This window comes from Centruroides vittatus, unplaced genomic scaffold, assembly GCF_030686945.1.
Source record: "Centruroides vittatus isolate TY-2023 unplaced genomic scaffold, ASM3068694v2 contig_1090, whole genome shotgun sequence".
NCBI lineage: Eukaryota > Metazoa > Arthropoda > Arachnida > Scorpiones > Buthidae > Centruroides > Centruroides vittatus.
In genome coordinates this window covers 55,255-81,575 of record NW_027120702.1, presented here as the reverse complement: position 1 = coordinate 81,575, position 26,321 = coordinate 55,255, and the positions used below count along the sequence as shown (strand labels likewise).

The 26,321-nt window shown below is 33.5% G+C and overlaps 1 protein-coding gene across 1 annotated transcript in view; it reads right to left on the bottom strand.

Annotated features, from left to right (window-relative positions):
• Window positions 1-3,675: 3,675 nt before the first annotated feature.
• LOC136975842 (lysosomal dipeptide transporter MFSD1-like) overlaps window positions 3,676-26,321 on the bottom strand; it is a 60,767-nt gene continuing 38,121 nt past the window's right edge. The window contains exons 11-15 of the mRNA XM_067270988.1: window positions 25,709-25,821; window positions 21,708-21,755; window positions 21,430-21,484; window positions 5,424-5,556; window positions 3,676-4,004 (exon numbers count right to left, since the gene is read on the bottom strand). Of these exons, the coding sequence (XP_067127089.1) occupies window positions 3,945-4,004; window positions 5,424-5,556; window positions 21,430-21,484; window positions 21,708-21,755; window positions 25,709-25,821 (409 nt within the window). The 3' untranslated portion in view covers window positions 3,676-3,944. The remainder of the gene's footprint in view (window positions 4,005-5,423; window positions 5,557-21,429; window positions 21,485-21,707; window positions 21,756-25,708; window positions 25,822-26,321) is intronic.

Genomic DNA, 26,321 nt, shown 5'->3' with positions numbered 1-26,321 from the left:
CTGGTGTGTATGATTTTGTTGCATTTTACAATTTAATTCTAAATTTAATGTAATTGTTGATGATATTTATGTATATAAAAAATAAACAGAAATAGCAACTAAATGTGGAATTTTTTAAATACCTTAATTTGTTGACCTTACTACCTTAATAATTTTTAAAAATTACGTAAACATCGCAATTTCCGCAGATTTGAGAAAGTGTCTAATACAATAGAGTGTCGTTAATCCGAACCCCGGTTATCCGAACGATTTTCAGTCGGACTGTGTCGTGCTGAATCGAACGTTTTGGATACTAGATTTACTTCTAAAGTATAATTTTCATGTTTTTATATTCTTCAATATATTTATTTTGTTTGTACAAAATAAAGGAATAATTTTTAACGATACAATAGCCTCGATTATTGTTATAAAAATTTTCGTTAGGCTTAAAATCGACGAAAATTCGACACGAAGCGACACGCGACGGAGAAAAATTTCAACATCGGACAGGTTAATATATTTTTTCTACACAATCGGTTATCCGAACAACCCGTCCCCAATTGATTCGATTAACGACTCTCTACTGTATTATCAAGCAATTCAAATTACGTTGTAGTAAATTAGCTGCACAGTTTCAGCGTATGGAAGTCAGTAATAATCAGTTTGCTGCATTTATAGACATTTTTACTCCGAATACTTACGTTATGTCGGACACCAGAGTACGTGAGATTTTATTATAGATTAATTTTTAAGATTTCAGATAGATTTATATAACATGCCAATCTTTCTCTCGACAGCATCTGCAGCAACACTTATTAACATAAAAAATGCCGGGGGAACATTTTGCATAACTGTAATTTTCTTTTCCAATACATTTGTACTAATTAATGAAAATTAAAAAATGTTCATAGTTTTTTTTTTAATATTTTGAGAAGTATTATAACACATTATAATTAACACTTCATCGTAATACTGCAACACTGAAGTGTTAATTATTTTACACTTTGTGCCAACCTTCAGAAAATATTTTACCATCATTTTATATATGTATGGTATTATAATATTAAAATATATTATTAAACTTTGAAATTTGTTCTATACACTAAATCATACTAATTTTATAATGTAAATTCAGTTCTACATCAAACAAACAGCAGGATTTCTGGTTAATGTTACCTTAGGTAGCCAAGATGGCGGCTCGTCTCTAATTCCAGCAAGGAAACAATGGGACGCACGTTCTAACCTAACCTAACCTAACCTATTCTAATAATTTGGTTGCTAATAATTATGGTAATTTATTAGAATAGGTTAGAGAACGTGCGTCCCACTGTTTCCTTGCTGGAATTAGAGACGAACCGCCATCTTAGCTACTAAGGTAACATTAACCGGATTTCTTTATTAGGCTATAATAATAATTCTAAGTAACTATCAGGTTGGTTTTATATCAACAAATAATTGTAGCTAATGTTTAATTCTAGACTAAAAAGACAAAGTTAAACATTATTCGTAGTAAATATTTAGTATGAGGCAGATAACTTTAGTCTTACCCTAATTAATGCTACATTATGATTAGCTGTTGTTGCCCATCAATAGTCCTCCTCTTTTGTGATTAACATTTTGAATTTATTATAATTTGTTCCAGTAGGCTATCTGAACAGAATTCATTCAAAGTCTGAATCAATTTTTCTCATTAGAAATAATGGCAAATTAATCTGTTCACAGACCCTAAACAATATCTATTTCAATAAACTTAAGCAGCAAATAAACATAATTTAAAGTAAAAATAACACAAAACATGGAAACAATGAATGAAGTATGTAAATACTGTATAATAAAATGAGAATTGCATTTACTGATCACACATCATTGATTTTGGCATCTTAAATATGGTTAAGTTCTGCTGTTTGTACCGCTTTCGTACCTCGTCTCGGTGGTCGATATTATGACCTCTTGCTTAGACTTATTAATCATGGCATCTAAGAAGTGTGTTGAAGCAATAAGTAAAGGTTAAATTGGGAAAGCTGTCATTACTTAACATAACTCTTATAATGAAATCACATATCTATGAAATTTAACAATTTATTTGCTAATGGGAGATTAAAATAAGCTGCTAAACAAACAATATAAACTTTTTACCTCACATTTTGTTTGAATGAAATCAAGTTGAAATGTCTTCATATAAAAAGCATATCAGGCATATTATATTTAGTTTTGGAAAGGGTATAAATCTGTGCAAACAGTAAAAAAAATTCATAATGTGTGTGGTGAAGATAAACCTAAACTTCAGAAATGTCAAATGTGGTTTAAAAAAATTCCATTCAGGTAATTTTGAATTAAAGGATACAAAATATACAGAGTGCTGTCAGCAAAAAAACTGCAGGAATAAATTAAAAATCAACAAATAACACACAATATATACAGGTATACCTCAAGTTACGTCATTTCGAGTTACGTCGTTCTCGATTATACGTCATTTGTCAAAGTATATAGAAAAATAAAAATCAAGTTTAAGTCATTTTATTCAACTTTATATCCGTCCGCCACAAATATTGAAGTCGCAATATCACTAGAAAAGCGTTAAAAGCACGTAAAATCATATTAAAATATGTACATTTACAGTAAATGTTAATATAATCATCATAAATCCTAGAGAACGAAACATGAAAACATCTGTCTTTCTGTGTTGTCGTCTTATTTAGCAGTCTTTAAGTGCTCGTTATTGGCGTTTTCCACAGTAGTTTCGACTTTTGTAACTACACGAGTAAATTCGACTTACGTCGCCTCTCCTGGAACCAATTACCGACATAAGGTGAGGTATACCCGTATATAACCAAACACCAAAAATAAAGCAAAGAAAGCACTGAAAATACACAAGCTTTAACACCAAGAGATGACTTGAGCACACAACAGATTGCATTTATGCTTCAAGCACATTTTTTCACTGTGCATGCAGTTTGAACTCCAAAGAAAATTATTGTCAAATTTAGCATTTGAAGTACAAGGTACAGTACCACTGTATATGTATCTTTTGTTTTTATATAAACTATTAAGAAAATAATCTTGTACAGTTGGTAATTAATTTTCTTTTGTCCAGAAAGAGGAAATTTTATGGATGCTTCAGATCTTTTCTTGCAATCTTTGAATTTTTTAAGCATTCTTGAGGCTCCCATACAAGAAATCTCTCAATCGTTGAATCATTTAGTAGAGATCAAAAGAAATAATGGATGATGCAACTATCAGTTCATTATAATTATTATATAATGGATAATGAATCAAATTTATTGTATTAATCTAGTTATTCGTGTCTATTTAATAAAAACATTTCTTACAGATTTGAAATTTCTATATCTGTTTCTTCAATTACTGATTTGCAAACTACTAACTACTGGTTTAGAGGCTTTTTAATGTATCTTCATGTGCCCATTTTGATTGGTTTTTGTCAAAATTCGGATACTACACCGCTCTTTCTTTGTGCACTGATGGAGGCGATGCCATTTTATCGGTCTGTAGTCTTCTTGCACGTCAACAGTGTTGTCGGTCGCAATTACTATTGCCTCTGACTCTGAATTAAAAGTCGGATAGCCGACTTTTAATTGTGCTTCTCCGGTTTTCTATTGAACGTGTCTTTTAATTTCTGTACCTTCAGTAATGATTATTATTATTTGATAATACCAGGACAACACAAACACTGAGAAGTTATTTTGGTATAAATTTATTAAAATTTAAAAACCACATTTGGCGTTTTCCATCAACACGCCTTGGTTTTGATCAGGATTCAACAAAGAATTTAACCCGGGTCGAAAGAAGATATGATCTTCTGCCCGACGACCGGATCAACGGGATCTTCGGGCCAATTTGTCCATATCGTCATTAATGATCGTTTTCATTAGAAAGAGGGCAAATTTCGGGGACGGCAGTTGCATCTTCCCGCGATTTCTCTCACGTGCCTTCTACTAACCCCGGTCTCATTTGAGTCCCGTCCGGTGAATGAGAGCCCTGAGACTGATGTCGTAATGAGACGGAAGCTAAAAAAAAAAAAAAACACAAAACGATAAGATTTAGTGTAAACTTATTTTAAAAAAGCTTAATTTTGACAAAATAACAATAAAATCTCAATAGATGGCTGGAAAAGCTACTAGCATTATTTATTTATAATTTTGATATATTTGCGAAATGCAGTACCCATTTACTCTCACCTTCTTTATGCAAATTAGCTCAGATATAGATTCAGTAATCATGCAGCTTACTAATAAGGATAAAAATTGAAACCTGATTTACCTACTGATTATTATTTATATGATACTTTTATTAATATAGAAACTATATAAAATAGGGAAACATAAATAAATGGTTTAAAAGTTTATGGAACTTGCAAGATACTGGGAATTTTTATCAGCAAATTTACATTGAATTTCTGGCCTTTTAACCGAGATTTCAAAATGCGGAAAACCCATCAATTTTTGGCCCTTGCTCCAATAAAAATGAAGCAACCACCCGTACAGAAAAATTCTAAATGGGCGAAAATTTAAAAAGTATTATGAGATCGCATCGGTTTCACACGATTTACTGACCACTATCTCGTGTATTTATCTTTACATTCCCAGCTGTTATGTATAACAGAGGGAAAGTTTGATGATCAGTTAAAACATGACCCCGAGATTTTTTAATTTTTGGATTCAGGTACCTTTAAATGTAGAGAAATGCAAAATAATTTGAACTTATTTCTGTATGTGTGGGGGGGAGCCACGATTTTGTTCACTCACTTTGAGACTTAATACCTTGTGTGCCTTTCATTAAAAATTCCTGAAATTTTGCAGAGAGGTTTGTGTATTCGGAGGATTGATATATTCAGATATGGAAGGTTTCCGTACCTCACATTTACGAGTTCGTTCACTCATGTGAATGAACTTGTAAAACTTAAGTTGCATGCTAAAAATGTAAATTGCCCTGCGATCCAAGTCTCTTTCAGTAGAACAAAGACAACTACTTCTTGCCGAAAAACCTCATGAAGCAGTATTTTGAAAGGATTTGCATCCGGTATCTAGGTTTATGTGCTGCAATGTTGTCATACGTGCCTGGTGATCGTTTTGTGTCTTCTGTCCTTCTGTTCACATGCGATGTACCAAATGTCAAATTTGTTCTACCTACTTAGTCATGACTCAACGTGGTTCACAACCCAGGTTCTGTAAGTCGTCGTTTGACGCAAGAACGTGGCATTTACACCTGGCTATTTCTATGTTAATTAATTTAGCAATCTTGCCATTTATAAGCCAAAAGGCCACTCTGTACTTTACAAGACTGTGCCTCGCGATGTCAGGAAAGAAATAAAGATTATTTTTGTGTGTTTGCGTGAATGATTCTTATACCTGCGCGTGTATTTGCATACGGAGGTGAGCATGCTGGAGACTTTAGTTTTTTTTTTAATAAAATAAAAATATTCTCACCTTTGCGCCGATTCGACTCAAAAACCTGTTTCGGATAGAAAAGTCCGAATGCGTCCAGAGAAGATCGTGAGGAGTGACGTCAGACATCAATCCCGACGCCAGAAGTCTCTCCCTTTCTATGGCATCAGCATTTCTATAAAATTTCAAAAGCTACATTTAAATGATTGAAATAATAATAAATTAATTAATTATTCTACAACATTATTTTATATTCTTGCATATTAAGGTCACATAAGATTAGAAAATTCTTTGAGAAAGTCACGTGACTAGACACCAAGCACGGTACCACAACGATCACGTGATTTACATTTTGGGTTTAAAGCCAGTGGCGTCACTAGATTCGATTTTGATTTACCCTGCCGTTTGGCGATTTCCTAAATATTTTCTGATAATATTTATCATCTGATAATTTCTGTCTTAAATAATATTTAAATTTAGATGTAACAAATGGTTAGATGCAGTTTTTTTTTAAATATACACAGAGATAGATATAATGCCATTTGTTTGAAACAATGGGAAAAAAAATGTGTGTTGTGCAATTTCGGGAATGGTGTTTAACCTTAACTGAAATATTATTTCCATTTTGAAGAAGTTCCTTTTTAACACGAAAATTCGCTCTGTTCCGAAGAATCTTTCTGCTTAGACAGGTTTCCATTTTATTCGGGTTACATTTCGGACAGGTTTTACTGTATTACGAACTTATCATGCAGACACTTTTCAGGAGAATTTTTTAAAAAATACACTTTATTGTAATTATGAAATATATATTTTGTGTGTTACACTTCTCTCATCAGTTCTCATATACAAGTACCTGGTAATATAAATGTCAATGGCTGTCCATAAATTATGTCAGCATTTTTCTTGGGAGAGGGAGAGTAAAAATTTCTCGCGTTTCTGTTATCTCTTCCACTTTTCGGATATGTAACAAAACTCAACCCCCTTTAAACTTCGAAATAAATGTAATAAAATGTATAAAATTTACTGGAATAAAATGGACGTCCTCTGAAATTCCTTCCCCTTTGTTCGATTTGTCATAATCTCCCTTCCAGTGTGATCGTCATTTATGGACAGCCGCTTATAACATTAAACATTTATTGTGACTTTGTCACAGCGCCGGGTTGCAATTGATTTAAGGGATTAGATATAATGGTACCTGTGGTACAGAGTGAGACATGATGAACTTTGTAGAAGACAACACACAGTAAGACATACTGTCTTCTATGAGAAGCCATTTAGAGGTTTCCCTGAAGCTGCAGCCAGGAAATCAAAACAGGATCCCGTTTCACAAATTTTTTTTCAGATTGCAGCCCAATAATTAGTAAATGGCTAAATGAATATATACCGAAAAAAAGGACCAAATTTTCTGTATATTTGAGAGGACCAAGCATTTCGTGTAATTGAATTTTAATCACTGGTAAGGGTTCTGTTATTCTAGTCTTTTAGTTTCTCCTACGTAATGACTACATTCGAATCTATTATACATTATATTATTATTTTCTAAAATAGGATTTCTGGTTTTTTAAATTCATCTGTGAGCTAATACAGTGAAACCCGTGCAAACAAGCCTAGTTCTGTACCAAATATTTTCCTGTTTTACACAGGTATTTTGTTACAGAAAATCACTATGTTCATAAGAAATTTTCCCATTTAGGCAGGTTCCGTTTTGAACAAGTTTTACTGTAGTGTAAAGAGTGTATGGAAAAAAAAAAAAAATGTAATAAGGTTAAAAGAAAACTACATGAACATTTAGAGATCACAAAGGTTCCTTTGTACAGCAGAATAAATTTAAACGAAATAAAAATCGAAGACACTAGGCAACCAACTTCTAATACACAAGTAAAGTTATAAATACAGCCATATATCACTTTAGTAAAATTCCCCTTTCCATTCTAAGCTGAATGCTTTGTAGTGAATGTTACTGGGCTGCAATTGAAAATTTTCCCCTGAAAGATGTTAGGTGACCAGCAGGACTATTGTTAAAAGGTAAAGTATAAGGTACAGCAAGCCTTATACTTTGCTTGCTGTACCTTAAGCCACAACTAATTTGAGGTGGAGAGTATATATTTTAAATTAAAATTGTTTACAGATAAATGATGTTCCATCCATTAGTAATTCATTTCAAATAAAAGAAAATAGTTCTGTTTCTTAAGTTTATAAGTTATTTTGAGAAATTTAATATATTTTTATGTAATATATGTTGTTTCAGATGAATGTAAATAAAAGACCAAGTGAGGAATTAACAACAACCACTGCTGAAAGGCAGAGATGGAACATATGGAAATTCTGTTAACTCCAAAATACAGGTACTCTTCACTTTACGACCGAGTTCCGTTCCGACGACTACGTCGTCAAGCGAATTGGTCGATAAGCGAGGAGCTCACGCTGGGAATATAGGATCCTTGTAAAATTATACAAATTATGCAACAAACTTCAAATTTATTCATAAAAAGACTATTATAGTATGCGCAAGCCTATTATAGTACGCTTAGTGCGCATGTCACCATTTGCCACCGACGACACTCGAGCCGAGAAAGGGGATTTCCCGAATTGCAGGTCGAAACTTGATTGGTCGTGGTAGGTCATAAAGTGAGGAGTACCTGTAAAAGAATTAAAATCACTGACAAGGCAGGTTAAGCAAAATAAAAAAACCCAATAAATTGGACATATACAACTAAAGCACAGGTGTTACAATATTTACAGAATGGATTAACCACTGCCGGTTAGATGAATGCATGGTGTTGGTCTACAAAGATGATAAATATTTAAGTGAAACAAATTTTCAAACTCTGGCAATGTATAAATTGAGCCCCTCAATTTATACACGAGAACTCAAAAATATTTTCCCTATTTTCCCCCTGTAATTTATACAAAGTTAACATGTTTTTATTAACTTTGAAAACAAATTAGTGTGAGAATCTTTTTCATCTTAAGTCAACAGAACAAAATGTGCGACATTCAAAATTTTATTTTGAAAAATAACACTCACGGCACCAAAATCCAGCAAAATGTATAAATTTAAGTGTAAACTAATGTTTTCGTTCATATATAACTGGCATCTCGGGTTTAATTCCTTAGATAAAACAGGAAAGTTAAACATTTAGAATGATTTTTAAATGAGCAAAATATCTTTAATAACGTGCGGCATTTTGCTGGATTTTGGCATTGGCGAGTGTTGTTTTTGAAGCTATTTTGTTACGAATGATCCATTGTATGTGATATATCGTCGTCGGCATTGTGTGAGACCTAGTGACCTTCAAATATGCCGTCGTAGAAGTCATCGTGAATGGAGGGAACATATTTAGTTAAAGTTCTTAAATCTTGAAGTTTCTTTGGATTAATGGGCCTATATTATGAGTATTTCTGGGGAGAATGATGTGATTCAAATCCAAAGAGCGTCTCTTCCTCCTCACTCTGCCTTTCACAATATTGACAGTTTCACTTCCTGATAAAGAATATTTCCATAGATGTTTGGTAACTTTTATTAAACCAATGTGACTGAAGTAAACATGCTTTTCTTGTTTTCTGTTATTCTTCGGTTGCATGTTTTTTTAACCAATGGTTTATCACTAATAAAATCAGTTTGTTTCATTTCTGTGACATTACATGATTTGTTTCTTTTGATTTTTCTAATATTATCAGCCCACTCACTTAGGATGTATACATACATCTGCTCTCTCTTCTTCTTAATTAAAAACCAAAGTCTCGGTCACAGGGAAGGTAGCTGTGGCCAGACACCAGCAATAGCGCCGCTAGCTGTTTGAGCGCCCATGTGCAATACCGATTATGCCGCCCCTATTTAACTACAACTACCTACGCCGAGCTTGCCAGCAATACCAATTTGCCACCCCATGGACGTGCCGCCCACGTGCAGTGCATGCCTTGAATGCCTGCTTACGGCAGGCCTGGACACCAGATACTTACATTCTATAATGTTACTAAAGGGTTTGTTGAGATCAAGTCCCTAATGGACTTAATGTTACTAGGTAAGATTTTTCTGTGAGGAGTATTATTGTGATGTATAATATCTTGCACTTGTAGGAAAAAATCTTGTGTGATCACATACCAACCTGGCTTGTACACCTGTTGTTTTGCTTAGTCCACTGAAGTGCTTACTGTTACTATCAAGTTTTGGTATGCCTTCAATTTGCTTTTTTTTTTAATATATATCACAAGTGAGAGTCAACCATTACTGATACCAGTGATACAAAAGCCTTTTTACACACTCTTTTATCAGATATATAATTGAGTGTGTTGACATCTGGAACAGTCTGTTAGACTCAGTTAGGAAAAGACATGGATCTACTTTAACACATCCACTGAGACATTTCTCAAAGCATCTACTTGCACAAGATATAAGATGCACCTTAATTTTTAAGCAATTTAAAAAAAAAAATGATAACATTTTTACCATTTTTATTATTTGCAAAGTCAGACTAAAAAAAATTCTTAGTTTATAAAACCGAACTGACCTTTAAAATCCCTAAAAATCATCATCTGAACTTTCTTCTTCTTCGTCGTCATCGTTGTCCTCTTCATATATAAGATGGTCTTCACTGCCATCGAGAGCGTTACTTATGCCGCACTTCTTGAAAGATTTAACAATAATGTCTTCCCTTACTCTAGACCATGACTGTTTTATCCACTGACACACTTGTTTGATTGTAGGTCGTTTTAAAGCTCCCTTCGGCGTGAATTCATGTTGGGTTTCATCCATCATCCATTTGTTCCATTCCTCTCTCATATACACTTTAAATGATTTATTTATAGAGATATCAAGAGGTTGCAATTGTGAAGTAAGTCCTCTTGGAATAACAGCAAGCTCTGTATTTCTATGTCTCAATTTCTCTTTCACAGAATTTTCGAATGACTACTAAACTGATCTAGCACAAGAAGAGAACTCTTCTTTAATAAAGCATCTTTCCTTCTCTCCCACACACTGTTAATCCATAATTTCATACCAGCCTCATCCATCCAACCCTTGTCATGTACGTGAACAACACCTGGCGGTATTTCAGAAGGTTTTGGCATTGTTTTGTGCTTGAAAATGATCATTGGATTAAGTTTAGTACCATCAGCACAACATGAACGGACAACAGTGTAGTGCATTTTTTCATGTCCACTTGTTTTTATAGTTACAGTTTTAGCACCTTTTATGGCAACAGTTCTGTTACTCGACACATCAAATGTCAGAGAAGTTTCATCCATATTTGCTATTGTACTGTTACCAATAACACAAATCACTTTCAAGTTCACTGGCACTGTAGATTGCAATGACGGATCATAGGCTAGACAGTGTTCTGGGTTTGTGATGGCGGAGCAGGAGGGAGACAGTGTTAGCAAGCTTCTGAATCCCCGCAACTCGTGTTTGTTGCATCGGTGCACTGCTGCTGCCAGTCGAATTCAATGTTACCAGATAGAGATAGGTTTCCCGCAGCATCAAATATATGGCCATTTTTAAGACTGGTGGGAATTTTAAATCAAACACTGCGCATTTTTATATTAATTTCGAGTATAAGACGCACCTGAATTTTGGAGGCAATTTTTCCTAGAAAAAAGTGCGTCTTATAGTCCGTAAAATACAGTATGTCTTGTTTACATTTTGGAACCTTCTTACTAATCCAGTGGTAACACCTGTGATCAAAAAGTATTGGGAATGGTTCAATAAAATGCAAGATTTGAATTTATTCATCAAAATTTATTTTGTTCACTTCAAAGTAATTGCCTCCCACTGCAATGCATTTATGCCAATGTTTTTTTCAATCCTCAAAACATGCTTTAAAGTCGTTTTCATGAAATACTTTCACGATTTGCAGCAAATTTTGTTTTATGGCATCAGTTGACTGAAAATGGTGACCACAGAGTGGAAATTTTAGTGTAGGAAACTGGAAAAAGTTACATAGTGTCATATCAGGTGAATATGGAGCTTGAAGAATCATGTTTGTTACCAACAACAAGAGCATTGTGAGTGGGTACATTATCACGGTGTAAATCCACAAATTTTCTCACCTCAAATCAGGTCATTTTCTATTAATTGCTTAATTAAAATGACACAAAATGCTCAAATAATATTCTTTGTTGACAGTTAGGCCAGCCAGAAGGCATTCGCATGATGCACAACACCATGATAATTGAGGAAAACAGTCAACCACCTATCTTTTTGATCTTGCTTCACCTTTTGACCACCATTCATTTTATCGTAGAGCAGTTTCGGTGTCAAAAGTGTAGATCCATGTTTCATCATGTTTTGTAATGAAGCGTTTTAAGAACATTTGTCTTGAGAAAGCATTTCCTCGGCCACTTGAACATGTTTTTTGGGATGACTCAAGAAGCAACGAACTACAAGCCCAAATGATCTTTTAAAATTGCTTGACAAGATACACATGTTTAATAATGTCCTAATTGTTAAACAATGATCATTGAGCACCAAATCTCTGACTTGAGTGGTGCAATGTTCACCAGTTGAAGTGGATGGTCTACCAGATTGTGGTTTATCTTTGACACGTTCTCTGCCTTCCTCAAACATCTTGTACCACTAGAAAACACTCATCTTTGATAAACTATCACCACCAAAGGGTTTTTGCAACATTTCCAACATTTTTGTAGCAGAAATTCCATTATGAAAACAAAATTGAATGCATATTCTTTGCTCAATTGCATTCGATATTTTGAAAAAGTGCTGATACAAAAATTCTTTACACACAGAATGAGTGTTTATTTGCAAACAAAAATTGATAATGACATATGGATTGCAGCTAGATATTGATGAAAGTTGTATCAAACAACAGAAGAAACGACGAAAGTGTCCTCTTGCATACACACAGTTTAAATGAACAGTTCCTCATACTTTTTGATCTAGTAGTATTCTTGCCCAATATTTCTCCTCTCTTCCTTTATATTTACAGTTAGAAACAATTTTAAGAAATATGAGCAATTGTTTATTGTGACATAATTAAAAATTGCAGCCTGGTATTGTGACTATTTTTTTAACCTAAAAAGAAACTTAACTTCCAGTCTGGACTGGAAGTTCATATATAGTTAATCAGGGCCTCCAGCCCATCAGCTTATTCCTCGAGTTATTCTTTGCATTCCTGTACAGTTGTTGTTGATTGAGCAATTCTCCTATGTAGGGGGGATTTGGATTCAAATCTAATCCAAATCCGAGAAATGGTTTACTTGGAATTTGGTTTACTGTTCTATCAACGCTGACAATAGACTTTATTGTGGTTAGCTATCACTAGCCACAAACAAAATTAAAAGTGAGTGGTAAAACTCTGCCCACCAGTGGCCAAGCGGTTCTCTCGCTAAACACTGGGAGTTTGGTTCCGGGTTCGTTCCGCTCTCAGACGGGCTGGCCACGTGGAGTTTTTCAGGTTTTCTCCACATTTGTAACACCTGAATAGGGGCCAGTTTCCCTTTCAAGTCCTCCCAGAAGGCATTTCCCCTCGCATAACATCGCATCCCAGAGAAGGCAACGGGAAACCACTCTGGCTGTAACTTTCCCTAGAAACACCTCGGCATATTACTAACTTACTAACCTACGCCAGGTTTTGATATGGTGTACACAGAAGAAGGTAAAACTCTAAGCTGATGCTATGAGAAATAAATCAAAAACCGTATCACACACACATACGCACTTTTTACCAGATAGTCTCCATTAATACATACACGAAGAGAGGCATTAAAGTAGAACAGAATGCACAATTTGTATACTTGCAGTTTTTATTTATTTTTTATTCTTTTTACTTTAAACCAGTGGTTTTCAACCTGTGTTCAATAAGGTGTTCCTCAAAAATTACTTAAGCTTTTAAGTTAAAAATAAAACTTTGTATCGATATTTCTTTTATTTATTTTAACTAACTCAAATTTAATTGTTTCTTTTCTTTTCATAGGGATGACAATGCCACATAACAGTATTGTCCTAATGCTTGGTTGACAGGCAGTGAGTAATGTTGCCATATTCAGTGATCGCCCACAGCCATAATCTTTTGAAACTAATAATGCAATTTCTAGTGAACAGGTTTAAATACCTGGGTGCTCAGCTTAATTCTGAGTGCAGAAGTGGGAAAAAAATCAAGAGGAGAATTGGAATGGCAAAAGAGACATTTAGCAAAATGAAAACAATTTTATATAAACCTCTGAAAATAAAATTGAGGAAAAGGCTGGTCAAATGCTACATCTGGAGTGTTTTCTTCTATGGTGCTGAAACTTGGACCTTGAGACAATGCGACATTAGGAGAATAAAGGCCCTGGAGATGTGGCTGTGAAGTAGAATAGAGAAAGTAAGATGGGCAATAAGGTGAGAAATGAGGAAGTCCTAAGAAGAGTGGGTGAAAAAAGGAGCATATTAGAGACAATAAAGAGGTGAAAGCTAATTGGATACAACACATGATTTAAGAGGAAGGCTTATGGAAGGAATGGTTGCAGGCAGAAAGAAATGAGAGTGAAGAATTAAAATGGTGGATGACTTAAAAGAGGGTAGTTATAAGGAGCTAAAGACAAGAGTGCAGGATAGAATAGCATGGAAAAGAGGCAATGCTCACTGAACCTGCTATAACTAGCAAAAAACTAAAAACAAAGAACTCAATTTTGATGAAAACTACTCTAATGATAAATTTTAAAAAATGTACACTTTGTCCTGTGGGCACTAAGAGAGCCATTTTAGCAAGCCTATCATGGGTTTGGCCAGGTCCACAACAGGGTGGCCAGATGGTGAGAGATGGGACTCGATATATCCGAATGGACCACCCAAAAAGTTTCTGGGATTCTCTGACATCCAGATTCGGTCCCAGGTCCCCAGAGCAGTAGGTGGCCACCTTAACCGTTATTAGTATTAATATTAGTGCCGCTTGGTAAACAACTGTCTGGCAGTCTACCAAGATGCCCTAATATTAACACCTGTTAATCCGAATGAGAAGCCAATCCGTTCACAAATATGGAAAGTTAATTGTCAATCTTTTTAATTATTTAAGCTAATTTTTATTATTATTTAAATATTTAAAATTTGGTTTTACATGGATAGATAAGATATTTGGCCAATAAAAGGACAAACTTTTACAGAAAAAATGAATATTTATTTTAAGCATTGCTCCTTGCACAGAAAAACATGTATTATCCATAAAGTTGCAGAATGTTTTGAAGGATGTTACCGTGGAAAATTATATTAAAACAAAACCTGTAAAGATACGAATTTTTAAGCAACTTCGCTTAGCAGCGGAAGAGAAAAAGATTATTCTTTGAAAAAGACTAGCCATAGAAAATAATCTAGAGATGTTTCCATTCTTGTAAAAGAAAGGCAATTAAGAATTTACAGTCGACTCCGCATAAGTCGACTCGTCGGTTACGAAGTCAATTTTTTGTGGTCCCGGCTGACTTACATAAGCATTAATGTTATTAACCTTAAAAAACTCAATTTACTTGACATGGTTTAACTTGTCACCTCTGGATAAATCAACGTACTTTTTCTGTTTCACACTTTTTAGAATTCTGATAAGTCGACTCCCCCCTGAAAAATGAGTTCACACCACACAGCTTATTGTACAGTGTGAACTCATTTTTTCAGGAGGGGAGTCGGCTTATCAGAATTCTAAAAAGTGTGAAACAGAAAAAGTATGTTGATTTATCCAGGAGGTGACAAGTTAAACGATGTCGAGTAAACAGAGTTTTTTAACATTAACATTATTGTCTATGTAAGTCGGCCGGGACCACAGAAACAGACTAACGTACAGTGTCGAGTTATCCGGGTGTCGACTTATGCGGAGTCGACTGTATTTCTTTAACACCGAAACATTTGAAATTATTAGCATAACTAAATACTTTCCATCGCTAAACACACAGAATTACAAAGCATTATTTGAAGCATGTGCTTCAAATGATTCAATAATATAATTATAAATCTAGTTTGACAAACAAATTTGTATTCCCATCATTGACTAGTTCAAAAATTAAACATGCCAAACTATCAAATTTATCAAGAGATTTAATTAGAAAAGTAAAGCAATTATTAAATATCTTTCTTTCTTTCATATTCATTCATACTTTATATTGTTATACAATTTTATTTTTGTATTATCCCACTAGTAATTGGTATTTTTCCTTTTTGGTTGAAAACTGCTATGAAATATATATGTATCACATAATATTAAATAAAGTATTTTAAAATTTTAATAATTATACATATAAAGAACTGACTTTTCGATTAAATTGTTTTTTCAGAAATACCGTAATATATTCATGTAAGAAACCAAGCATAAGTCATTACACGCGCGTAAACTTTTATCCCAGCATGGTGCATGCAAGTCGACAGAGTGCCACGTAGGGTCACGGGTGCTTAGCTATCACTAGTTGGTGCAGCGAGTGATCTGTATGGTTATATTTTCTAATTAATTTAATCCGAAAGCAAAGAGGTCTGGATGGCATAACTGGCAATGCATCTGTATGGTAGGTAGAAGTTGTAAATTCGAGTCTCATTCCGGATTGATCTTTCCTTCCAAAATGTTATAAATTATTTATTTAATTTTAATTATTAAATTTAATGCAAGGTGGTAACTTTGAAATTAACGTATCAGTCGTATATTTAATTATTCATAACCGGCGATGCGATTCAAATAATTTAACGACCGGTTTGCTGCCCTAATGACCGTTTTAAGTATTAAAAAAAATGTTATATACCAAAAAGTGGTTTATCATTCATGCAGTTAATACTTCAAATAAGAATAATAAAAGAGGTACACGAAACTAGATTACGTTATAAGAAAAAATATTAAAAATGGCCTGACAAAAAACAATAAAACTGTTGTTTAAGATAGCTCCATATCGCTTCTTGATTGGAATCCTAACCTGCAATTTTCTTTGCTTTTATCCAAGTGTGATTTATCCTTAACTGTCTTTTCACTGTAGGAGTAGAATCCCATTCCTTTAGAGCAGGCATGTCAAACACGCGGCCCGCGGGCCGCATGTGGCCCACCAACACCTGGATTGCGGCCCGCCGAGACTTTAAAAAAATTTTTAAATATCAAGCTTTGATGCTCGAAGTTGGAAAGTTTGAACTTTTTTGAACTGTACGATTCCCACCCTTTTTGTGTTTGTCCGTTCCGTATTTTGTCCAACCAATTCAAATTGGTCGACGCTAGGAAAGACGGTTGGATAACGGCCGCGGCTTTGAATCTATGAACGATGATTGGCCAACGAACATCGTGGAAGACTGCTACGTGCCGATTTGTCCATCTGCGATTGCTACAATCCATATAAAAGAAAAGGTTTTGGCGTGAAAGTCAAGTGTTTGCTGGAACGTCAAGGCGGACGTTTGTGTGCTCTGCCGTAAGGTGTTTCGTCAACTATTGCTGTGACGAGTGACTGTATCCGAGGTATACGTCGCAAGGTGTCTTTTCGACGGATCTGTTCAGGAATAGTGACTTTCGGAACTTTGACTGTTTGTGTGAATCTACTTTGTAAACATCGTAATTTTTATGATTTGTAAATTATATTCAAGCAGGTGGACTTAATAATCTCAATTTGCTTCATTTCTGGAATGTGAAAACACCGATCTACCATATTATACGGAAGTTCGTTGGCTTTTGAGTCATAAAGTGCTAAAACGATTCTTCAAATTGCTGGACTAAATCATAATTTCCTTGGAAACAAAAAATTATGAATGCGCTGAATTAAAAGATGGACAAAGGATAAAGATCCTGGCTTTCTCGGTTGATATTACGAGTCATCTTAATCGACTTAAGCTTCGAGGCAAAAATCGTGTTGTGACAATGCTATTTGATAATATTAACGCTTTTAAACAAAACTGATTACTTTGGCGAAAACAAATAGGAAAAGAAAACTTTGAAAGCTGCCAATATCTATTGCTTAAATCACCTAAATTAAAATATACAGAATTCGATCGAAGATTTTCTAATTTTAAAAGCTGTGAATTACAATTTCGTCTTTTTACTTCACCTCTATCTATCGATATTGAAACCGTTGATGAAAACTTACAAATGGAATTAATTAATTTAAAATCCAATGTGATAATTTGCTGAAGCAAAGATATATGCAAGTTGGAATTCTAGATTTTTATACATATTTATCTGTAGATCGGTTTCCTAAAATGTTATCGTTTGTTACCCGTATACCGGCTATGTTTGGAAGCACTTATTTATGCGAGCAACTATTTTCTTTAATAAAAAATGATAGGTCGAGGACCGATCAACATTTATCATCAATTTTAAAAATTGCATCGGCTGAATATATTCAATCAAATTTTGATGACTCGCTTTGTGAAAAACGTTGTCAAATATCTTCTAAAAAGTAATATTAAACTGTGATTTTGTTTATTTCTTATTATAACTTTTGTTTTTTTATAAAAAATATAAAATATTTTATAAAGTTTAGAAAATAATATGAAATATAAAATGTCTATGTACGTATAATATACAATATATTGAGTCTAATAAATACATAATATAATCAATCATTCTAAAAATCGTATTTTATTAATTTTTTGAACATTGAAAACGTGCGGCTCCCGACTTATACAAAATAGATCACATGGCCCGTAATATCGTATGAGTTTGACATGCCTGCTTTAGAGGTAGGCCAATTAGACTAATAGTCAGTGTTTGATACATAAACAGTTATGCAACTTCTCTGAACATATGTTCAATTTTGAAAAATCCCTTTCTGCTTCAACTGAATTTACAGCAATTGTTCTGACAATATTTTTAAGGTTTCTGAAGTAATTAATTCATCAACTTTTCCAAACATTTGAAATGCTTTAATAGATTTTATCACAAGTTGTTTGGCCTTTATTATGTCTATTTCTTGCTTGCAGTGTATTCGAAAGAAGAGAAATTCCGTTCAAAATATCAATCGTCAATGCCGAAAATCAGTTATAAAATATATATTTTCGGCACGGACGGCTATATCTAAATACTTTTTATTTGAATAAAAATAGTTATGTACTCCTGGATAAGCATTCCACGCAGCTAGGGTTGACCTTAAGCTACAGGCAGCACATCTTGGTCCCAAACTCTATCAATCTTTATAATTTCAATTTCAAGTTGTTTGGATATTTTGGAAAGTTCAATTTGGTTCTTATTGGATTGATGAAAAGTAGTATGTATCAGGAGGTGGGCAAGCAAGAGTTCGGTGGGAGCCGAAATGTAGGTTTTGCAAAATACATGGTAGCTGCAGTTCTGTACTGTTGTGGTAGATAGTACGGTAAGGCTGGGAAGGATAGCATTTTCAGCAAGAGCCGCACGTGCCCATGCCTGGTATATATCTTATCAATAAATATTTTAAAGGAAATAAAGCAAATAAATCATTTTATCAAATTGTCTAAAATAAGATAATATGGAACTGTTTAAATCATTGCCTCTATTATGTTTGGAAATTAAAAAATGCAAGGAAATATAAATGCAGTATTTCATGGAAGGTATAATGAGTTTTATGAAATGGATGAATAAATATTACAATAGTTCAGTCAAATTTTTTTTACCTATGGACGGAACGAATATTACTACAGGATATACTGATGCACAGATGAATGTTAAAAAACGAGTAAGAATGTAAATCTCAGATTTTCACATTGGGTAGCTGCCCACGTGCCCGTTTTACAGAGAACCCCGATTACAGTGCCAGTTTGCTGAACTCAACAAAAAGTTAGGTACCAGTTCTGCATAGCCCGATTATTTGATTAGTATTATCTGGACAGACAATCCATAGAAAACTCCAGTAGTTCTCCACCCAGATTTAATCTCAAGTTCCCAGAGTGATGTCTTTACTCCTTTGGCCATTTGGTCAGTCATGCTCATCCTTAAAAACATTAACTTTTCTTTTATTAATTCAAGTTAGAATATTCAGCTTAAATAAAAAAAGAGAGAACTGAAAGAAGTAACTATTAAAGTTCTCGTCAAATAGTCTAAACCTACCTACAATGACCAATTAGCTCAATTATTAAATGATTTTAAATTTAGAGTTTCGGCTGTATAAAATATACTCGATTCTGCTTAATTGGGACACGTTGGCACTAAACCATTTTGGCCCAATTAAACGGCTGCCCCAATTAAACAAACTAATAATAAATTCTAAAATAAAATATTTATTTACCTACGTATTACATAAGTAGGTGAAAATAATAATTAGATACCTACTTTAATGCTTTATTAAACCAAAATACAAAAAATATTTGTACTATAAATTTGCAAGACTCACAATGATAGATAACTGATTCACATCATGCTAGTGTTGCCAAATACAGTATTAGTAGTGACATATACAAAGGTTGATCGTTCAATTTGTTCCTGATCGAACAATTTTTCCTTAAAAAGGGAGAAAGGAAAGGGTTCATCCAAAAGTCACCTTATGGTCTTCCTTTGAGCACAGTTTCCTTTATTTGGAGATGGGCCACTTCGGCACAACCATCCATAGAATCTGCCAGCTCCGGAAGCTGGTCTCAATGATCAGATGGCGGCTGTTCGAATCTGAACGTAATTATGCACACAATATCTTCCAAGAAAACTCTAGCTGTCTTCCACTCGGTCGAGAGATCCTGAAAAATTGTCCGGAGATCTTTCTCCCTTCGCTTTTAAAGGGATCGTCCGGTCCAATCCAGAGCAGGGTCAGTAGCTTGCATTCGGACGGGATCCCCGTGTGATACATCCCACTGTGGTGACCCCCTCTGGAAAAACTGAACTGCCCAAGCGAAAAAGAAAAATCACTTTGTTTATGCCGATCATTAGGCCTACATGACAGTGTACATAGTGTCTACATATTTTCAGAAGATCCCTAAAATATATTAAAACTTGCTAAATTCCTTTTCTGCTACTGCCCAATTAAGTAAAAAGTTGTCCCAATTAAGCGATTAAATTATGTATTAATTTATTAGTTTGGTTTCTGTTCTTTGGGATTTGGCCCAATAAAGCGGCTGCCCCGATTAACCGGTGGCCCAATTAAACGGAATCGATTGTATTTATATTGTAATTGAGTGAAATCACCAAAATGGGTTACGTTTGGTATTGTAAATATAGAATTGTGTACTAGGACTTTCTTGCAAATGGAGTTACTCTGTATTGTATTTATAATGCAGCAGTTGCCAACTGGTGGTCCATGAGAACATTTTGGTTAACTGTGGAGAAATTTGGACATTGATCAACTCAAGGTTATGTGAAGTATTATGAGAGAAATGCACTGTTTGCTTTTTCTCACTCACTGGGGAGGTTTTTATTTGACTTTAATACCAAACACTTAAGGACTGTTATCAATAAATAATGTTGTGAGTGTAATTGTCGTCCTTCTTAAAAAAAGAGCCAAGAATCCATAAACATATACCAAACAAGCAGCAACAAACTTCATGCTAATTTGATATAATTAAACAAGTAAATTTCATATTAATAAAGTAAAATAGAATAATGATCATGAACATTCCATGTTTTATCATTTAAAAACATTCGTGATAGCGGTCAGAAAGATTGGCAACCTCTGTTATAATGTTAAGGAGAACTGAAGAACTGATATTACAATCAGTAATGGGTAAGAACCCATTACTGGTTGTAATATCAGTTCTATTAATGATTTTGAGTCTGGCAACTTTGCAACCACTGGCCCACTTAGTAACTATTATCAGATATTAAAAAAATAATAATAATAAACTGAAAAGTATTTATAAAATAAATAACAATTTACATTTAAATATAATTAATAAATAATACTTGAAAATTTCAACAAACAGCACTTTTACATATACAATTTAACAGTACCGGCCCATCTTGAAACCGGCCATTCTGGCATTTGCCAGAACTGCCCTACGGCCAACCACTTTCTAAATTAACACACATAATTACGAGTTTTAATAAGACTATTTAAAAATTTCTAAAATATTCTGTCTTTAGAGATTAAGTATTTAAAATTAAATATTTCAAATAGTTTCTAAGTTACTGGTAATTACATCATTTAAAAGTTATCTTTATTTTTACAGTTTTATACGTAGGAGACATTTTGCAATGTATTAACAACTTACAACTGTTCTTCCTCTCTCAATGTTCTCTCTGCAACTGATAAATTAAGACGCCCATCTGCGAAAACAAATTTTTATACTCTGTATACATGCATTACTTTACGTATACTTTTAAAACTAAGCTATAAATCATTTCTAGATTTTAAACTTCTATAATATCTAAGTTCTTGCTAAATGTAGACTTTTACATTACAATATGCAAAATATTACATTATATATATAGCGAATGCATATAAATAAAATTTTGTATATTAAAACAAATAATTAAGCTAAATACTTACCTTTCTTTGTGTTGATAAAAAATAACACTATTGTCGCTATTAGCGATACTAGAAAAAAATATTAAACAATTAATATAAAAATATTTCAAATAGTTTCTAAGATAAATTATAATTAAATAATATAAGACAAATAACTTAAAATATATGCTTTCCACCTCAAATTAGTAGTGGCTTGCCCTTGTACACCACACTTTCTCTTTACAAATAGGGACGTGCCAGTCATCTATCTAACACCTTTCAATGAAAAATTTTTGAATTGAAATAACACGACTTCCGGTTTGCGCGGGAAGTTTGTATATAGTTAAGGGTGGGAGGCCCCGATTAAGTTTTCCATATCTGGTTTCGTCTTTCGTCTATCTAACTCCATTCCAGATTAAGGAAAGACAGATGGACGACAGTGCAAATTTATAGGTCTACGGTTTCTCACATAGCAGCCCAACAACGACTGACTTTTTTTTAGGGAACTACAGACATGTAAATAACACTAATCCATTCACATGTAAAGGTAAATTGGGTCATTAACACCATCTTTTGCATACACCCAACAGGTAAAGAAAAAATATGCCTCCAACATTTGGATTTCCTAACCTGTGGCTGATCAAGTTCCTTACCTTAATTGTATTGTCCGAACAGAAAAGAAAAAGGATGTATCAGGATAAAAAGATTAGGTATTCACCCAAATTAGTAGTTATTAATTCCTACATACTATAACATTGTAAATATTTTATGTAGTGATAATATTTACATTTTAAACAAATTAAAATAAGAAGTATAGACTTAAGTACGGTAATACCTCGGTTTTCGTTGATTTTTTTTGCAAAGAAAAGGTCTCGATTTTCATTAACATTCCTACATGTCCTCACTCTAAATTTTGCGAAAAACCACGCGTTTTCCTGCTCGGTGTGGCATTTCTCTTGTTGTGTGAGCATTACCCTGCGCATGTAGCCAAACAATGGGCGTATTCAAAATCTCAGCGTGCAGCCAGCATCCTCAGCACCTCTTAAAAATCTCAGATAACTTCTGGTTGCTGCTAGCCAGCTACCAGCAAGCGTCTTTTTCTGTACTCGATACACCAGCAAGCAAGACGGCAGCCACCAAGAGGCTCGTAAAAGCTCCAATTTCTTGACAATTTTGAATTCAATTTATTTGTTGATAATTAACCCTGAATAAATTAATATTCGGTTAGTACATTCAGAGAATATTTTATTATACTAGTATATTTATGTAAGACATCACATAATATTTTCCTATTTCTCTTTTCAAAATATTAATTTTTCATTAAACTGTTCTCATTAAATAAGTTTAAAAATAAACGTAACGTGGAAGTCATCATCATTTGCCATTTTTATAGTTTTCTCGCCCGAAATTCCCGGCAGTCAGCGTTTGTTTTCTCTAGAAAATACTATCCATTACGTCACTTCCAGCAGCATCTCACTGGATTGATGCAGAGATTTTAAATACGCCCAATTCCATTGCTTTCGTTTTAGCTTTATCACGGAAAATTCCATGTTAAATGTTCACTTAGTCTTTACATTAGTCATTAATATAAAATGAATATAAAATTCTTATTGTTTTTAGTATTAAACACTATATTTATTTTCTATAAAATATGTTTTTGGTATGTATTTTGGAGTGTGTAGAATGAATTAATTGGATTTACATCGATTCATATGGAAATAATTGCCTCGGTTTTTGTCGGTTTCGAATTTCGCCGATTGTTTTCGAACGGATTATCGACGAAAACAGAGGTATCACTGTAATGATTTAAAAAAAATAAATTTTTTAGTCTTTAATTTTTCAATATATATTTCATCCTAAATTTTGAAATTTTTCATGAAATATTTTTACAAGTATCAGGTGCCAGAGGAACATAACATATCAATTTTTAATCAATTTACATATTCGTAAGCAGGGAAGAGCCCCAAAAGGAAGGTCAAATCTCGTGTTAATTGTAGTTGTGAAGGATGTGTGAAGACATCAAATTTTTAATTGTATTTAAATCTTCAGTTTTTTAAAATGTATTTCATCCTGGATTTTTATAAATTTTTTTGTTAAATGATAACGTTCATTTCACCAAGAGATGGAGCTATACGAACCCGATGACTTCAACGGGTAAACAATAAAGGCAGGTAGTTTAAAGTCAGTAGAGTCAACTTTTAGACTCTCAGAAAGGACACCAGTAAGGATAATAATAAACTGATAATCGATAGAGGTTTGTGGAAAAGCAACAACCCTAGTAAACTTATGGCTGCGGCATCTTGAATTCTCCTCAAAATTTTAAATGGGAATGGGTTAGGTGATACGCACGAATGGGTCCTAGCCCACCCGAAAATAATTTATTCGTGTCTACCTATACTGACCATTATTAAGAGTTTTTTCAAATATGAATTACATGTTCTCACTGAATGCTTTTTTCCACTTATATGTCCTACTGTAAATCAAAGACAAATAATTGCCGTAATGAATCGGGCTATTTTTCTGCTACTGTTAATTATTAAATTTGAAGCAATTTGGTACTAGATTAGGTACCATCTCTTATTTAAATTTAATAAGTATTATTTATTTATGTAGTGTTTTTATATAAATATATAGTTTAATAGTATAACTTATTTATATAATTTATTAATAACAGGAGGAAAAACAAGCTGATTTATTACAGCAATCATTTGGCTTTCAGATGTGTATATGTACATATACACTATGCCAGTCAGCTGAGTACCATGGTGGATGATTATAGGCTGTGGGCACAGGAGTCTTTCCCAGTTGGCACGATGAGTAACCGTGGATGGTTATATTTAAAATTAAATATGTCTGGAAGCAAAGTTGCACTGAGGACCGGGTAACATAACTGGCAATGCATCTGTGGGTTTGAATCCCACCAGGCTGATTCTTTTTTTTTCAGAATATTCTAAATTATTTAATAACTATTAAATTTCATAATTATAATTAAATTGAGAGAGACACCTCTAGTACCAAATTACTTAGAATTAAATTATAAATAGTAGCAGACAAATAGCACAATTTATTATGAAAATCATTTGGCTTTGATTAACAACAATGGGCTTTGAGATGTTTATATATCTACTGAAAATCAATTTGCTAAATTTAAAAAATAAATAGTTTATTTGATGATAAAATGTGGAGCAAATGAAACTCGCTCCACTAAAACATTATTCTGTCTTTCCAGAATGAAAATCCTAGAGACGTTACTAGTGATACATGAAACAAGGCTAAAATTTCAAAAAAATGCAATGGTGCACTTGTTCTCCACCTAATTTTAATCTTTGAAAAGTTATAAAGAAATGCATCTGACCAATTTCTCCTTTTCTAGGTGTGATAAAACAACAGTGAGATGCCTGTAATTTGTGAGGAATGAATCCAGATTGTCCTGATATCCGAGAAAAGAAATTCACGTAATTCCTAGAGTCAATGTCACACAAACTCCTCTCCCAGACATCAGGATAATAAGGATACATTCCTCTTGCGTTAGAACATATCACTATTATCATCCGTGGAAACGGAAAAATTGGCTAGATACATTTCTTTATAACTTTTTATTGTTTTCCACCTAACTTTAATCAGTAACACCATTACATTTCTCTCAAATTCTAGCCTTGTTTCACAATCCCATTCTCATTTCACCTCAAAATGTTTAATTCGAGACAGCAACCATCCTGGTGACACACAAATATGGCTGCTCCACAATACAGATATGTTATTAAGCATAACATATCTGTATTGTGCCAAAATTTCCCCTGCCCAACTTGGTTCGTTTTCTAAGGGTGTACGACAACTTTTGACTCGTCCTCTACTTTCGAACCTAAATGCGGACAGCCATTAACAATTTGCTTTATCTTAAAGCTAATTGTATTCACTGAAAGTATTAAAATTATACAAATAACTTGAAATTCTAACGAGCTCAAATTTTAACATTTCTAATATTGAAAAGTAAAATAATTTTTGATGTATATTTGATTCATTTTTAAGTAAATAATACTTACTACATATACAATCGAGGAAAAACACTTCTAAAAATAAATATCCTTTTTGATCTACAATGTATCCGGCGCATAGTGATGCCACGGCAAGTCCTAAATTTTGAATGGATTGCATTCTGAAATAATAAAATGATACAAAAGTAAATAATAGATTATTATTTGTTCTGGTTAAATGAATGGTAAATTATATTTCACAGTAATTTTGAGGGAAAAATATCCAAATTTATAATAATATTGAATACTGTAATATACGTGTTATCTGTATCCTTGTAAATTAGTATTCAACCAAATGATCGCCTTAATTAGGCTATAAATCCACTACTATTAATGATGGTTCTAAATTATTTAATAAATTATTAAAAAATTATAATTATTATTTTAGATAAGAGGTGATGCCTAAAGTTTACCTCTAGTACCAAATCACTTAGTGTAGATACTAAGTAATTTGGTACTAGAGGTAGACGTTAGGCATCAATCATTAATAGTAGTGGATTTATAGCCTGTGTAATTAAGGCAAATCGTTTAGTTGAGTATCTATGTATTGGGCTTTGAGATGCGAGCAACGCACGTGCAAATCTTGCACGCGCGTCTGTTTGTAAAAACAGGCTCGGCATTT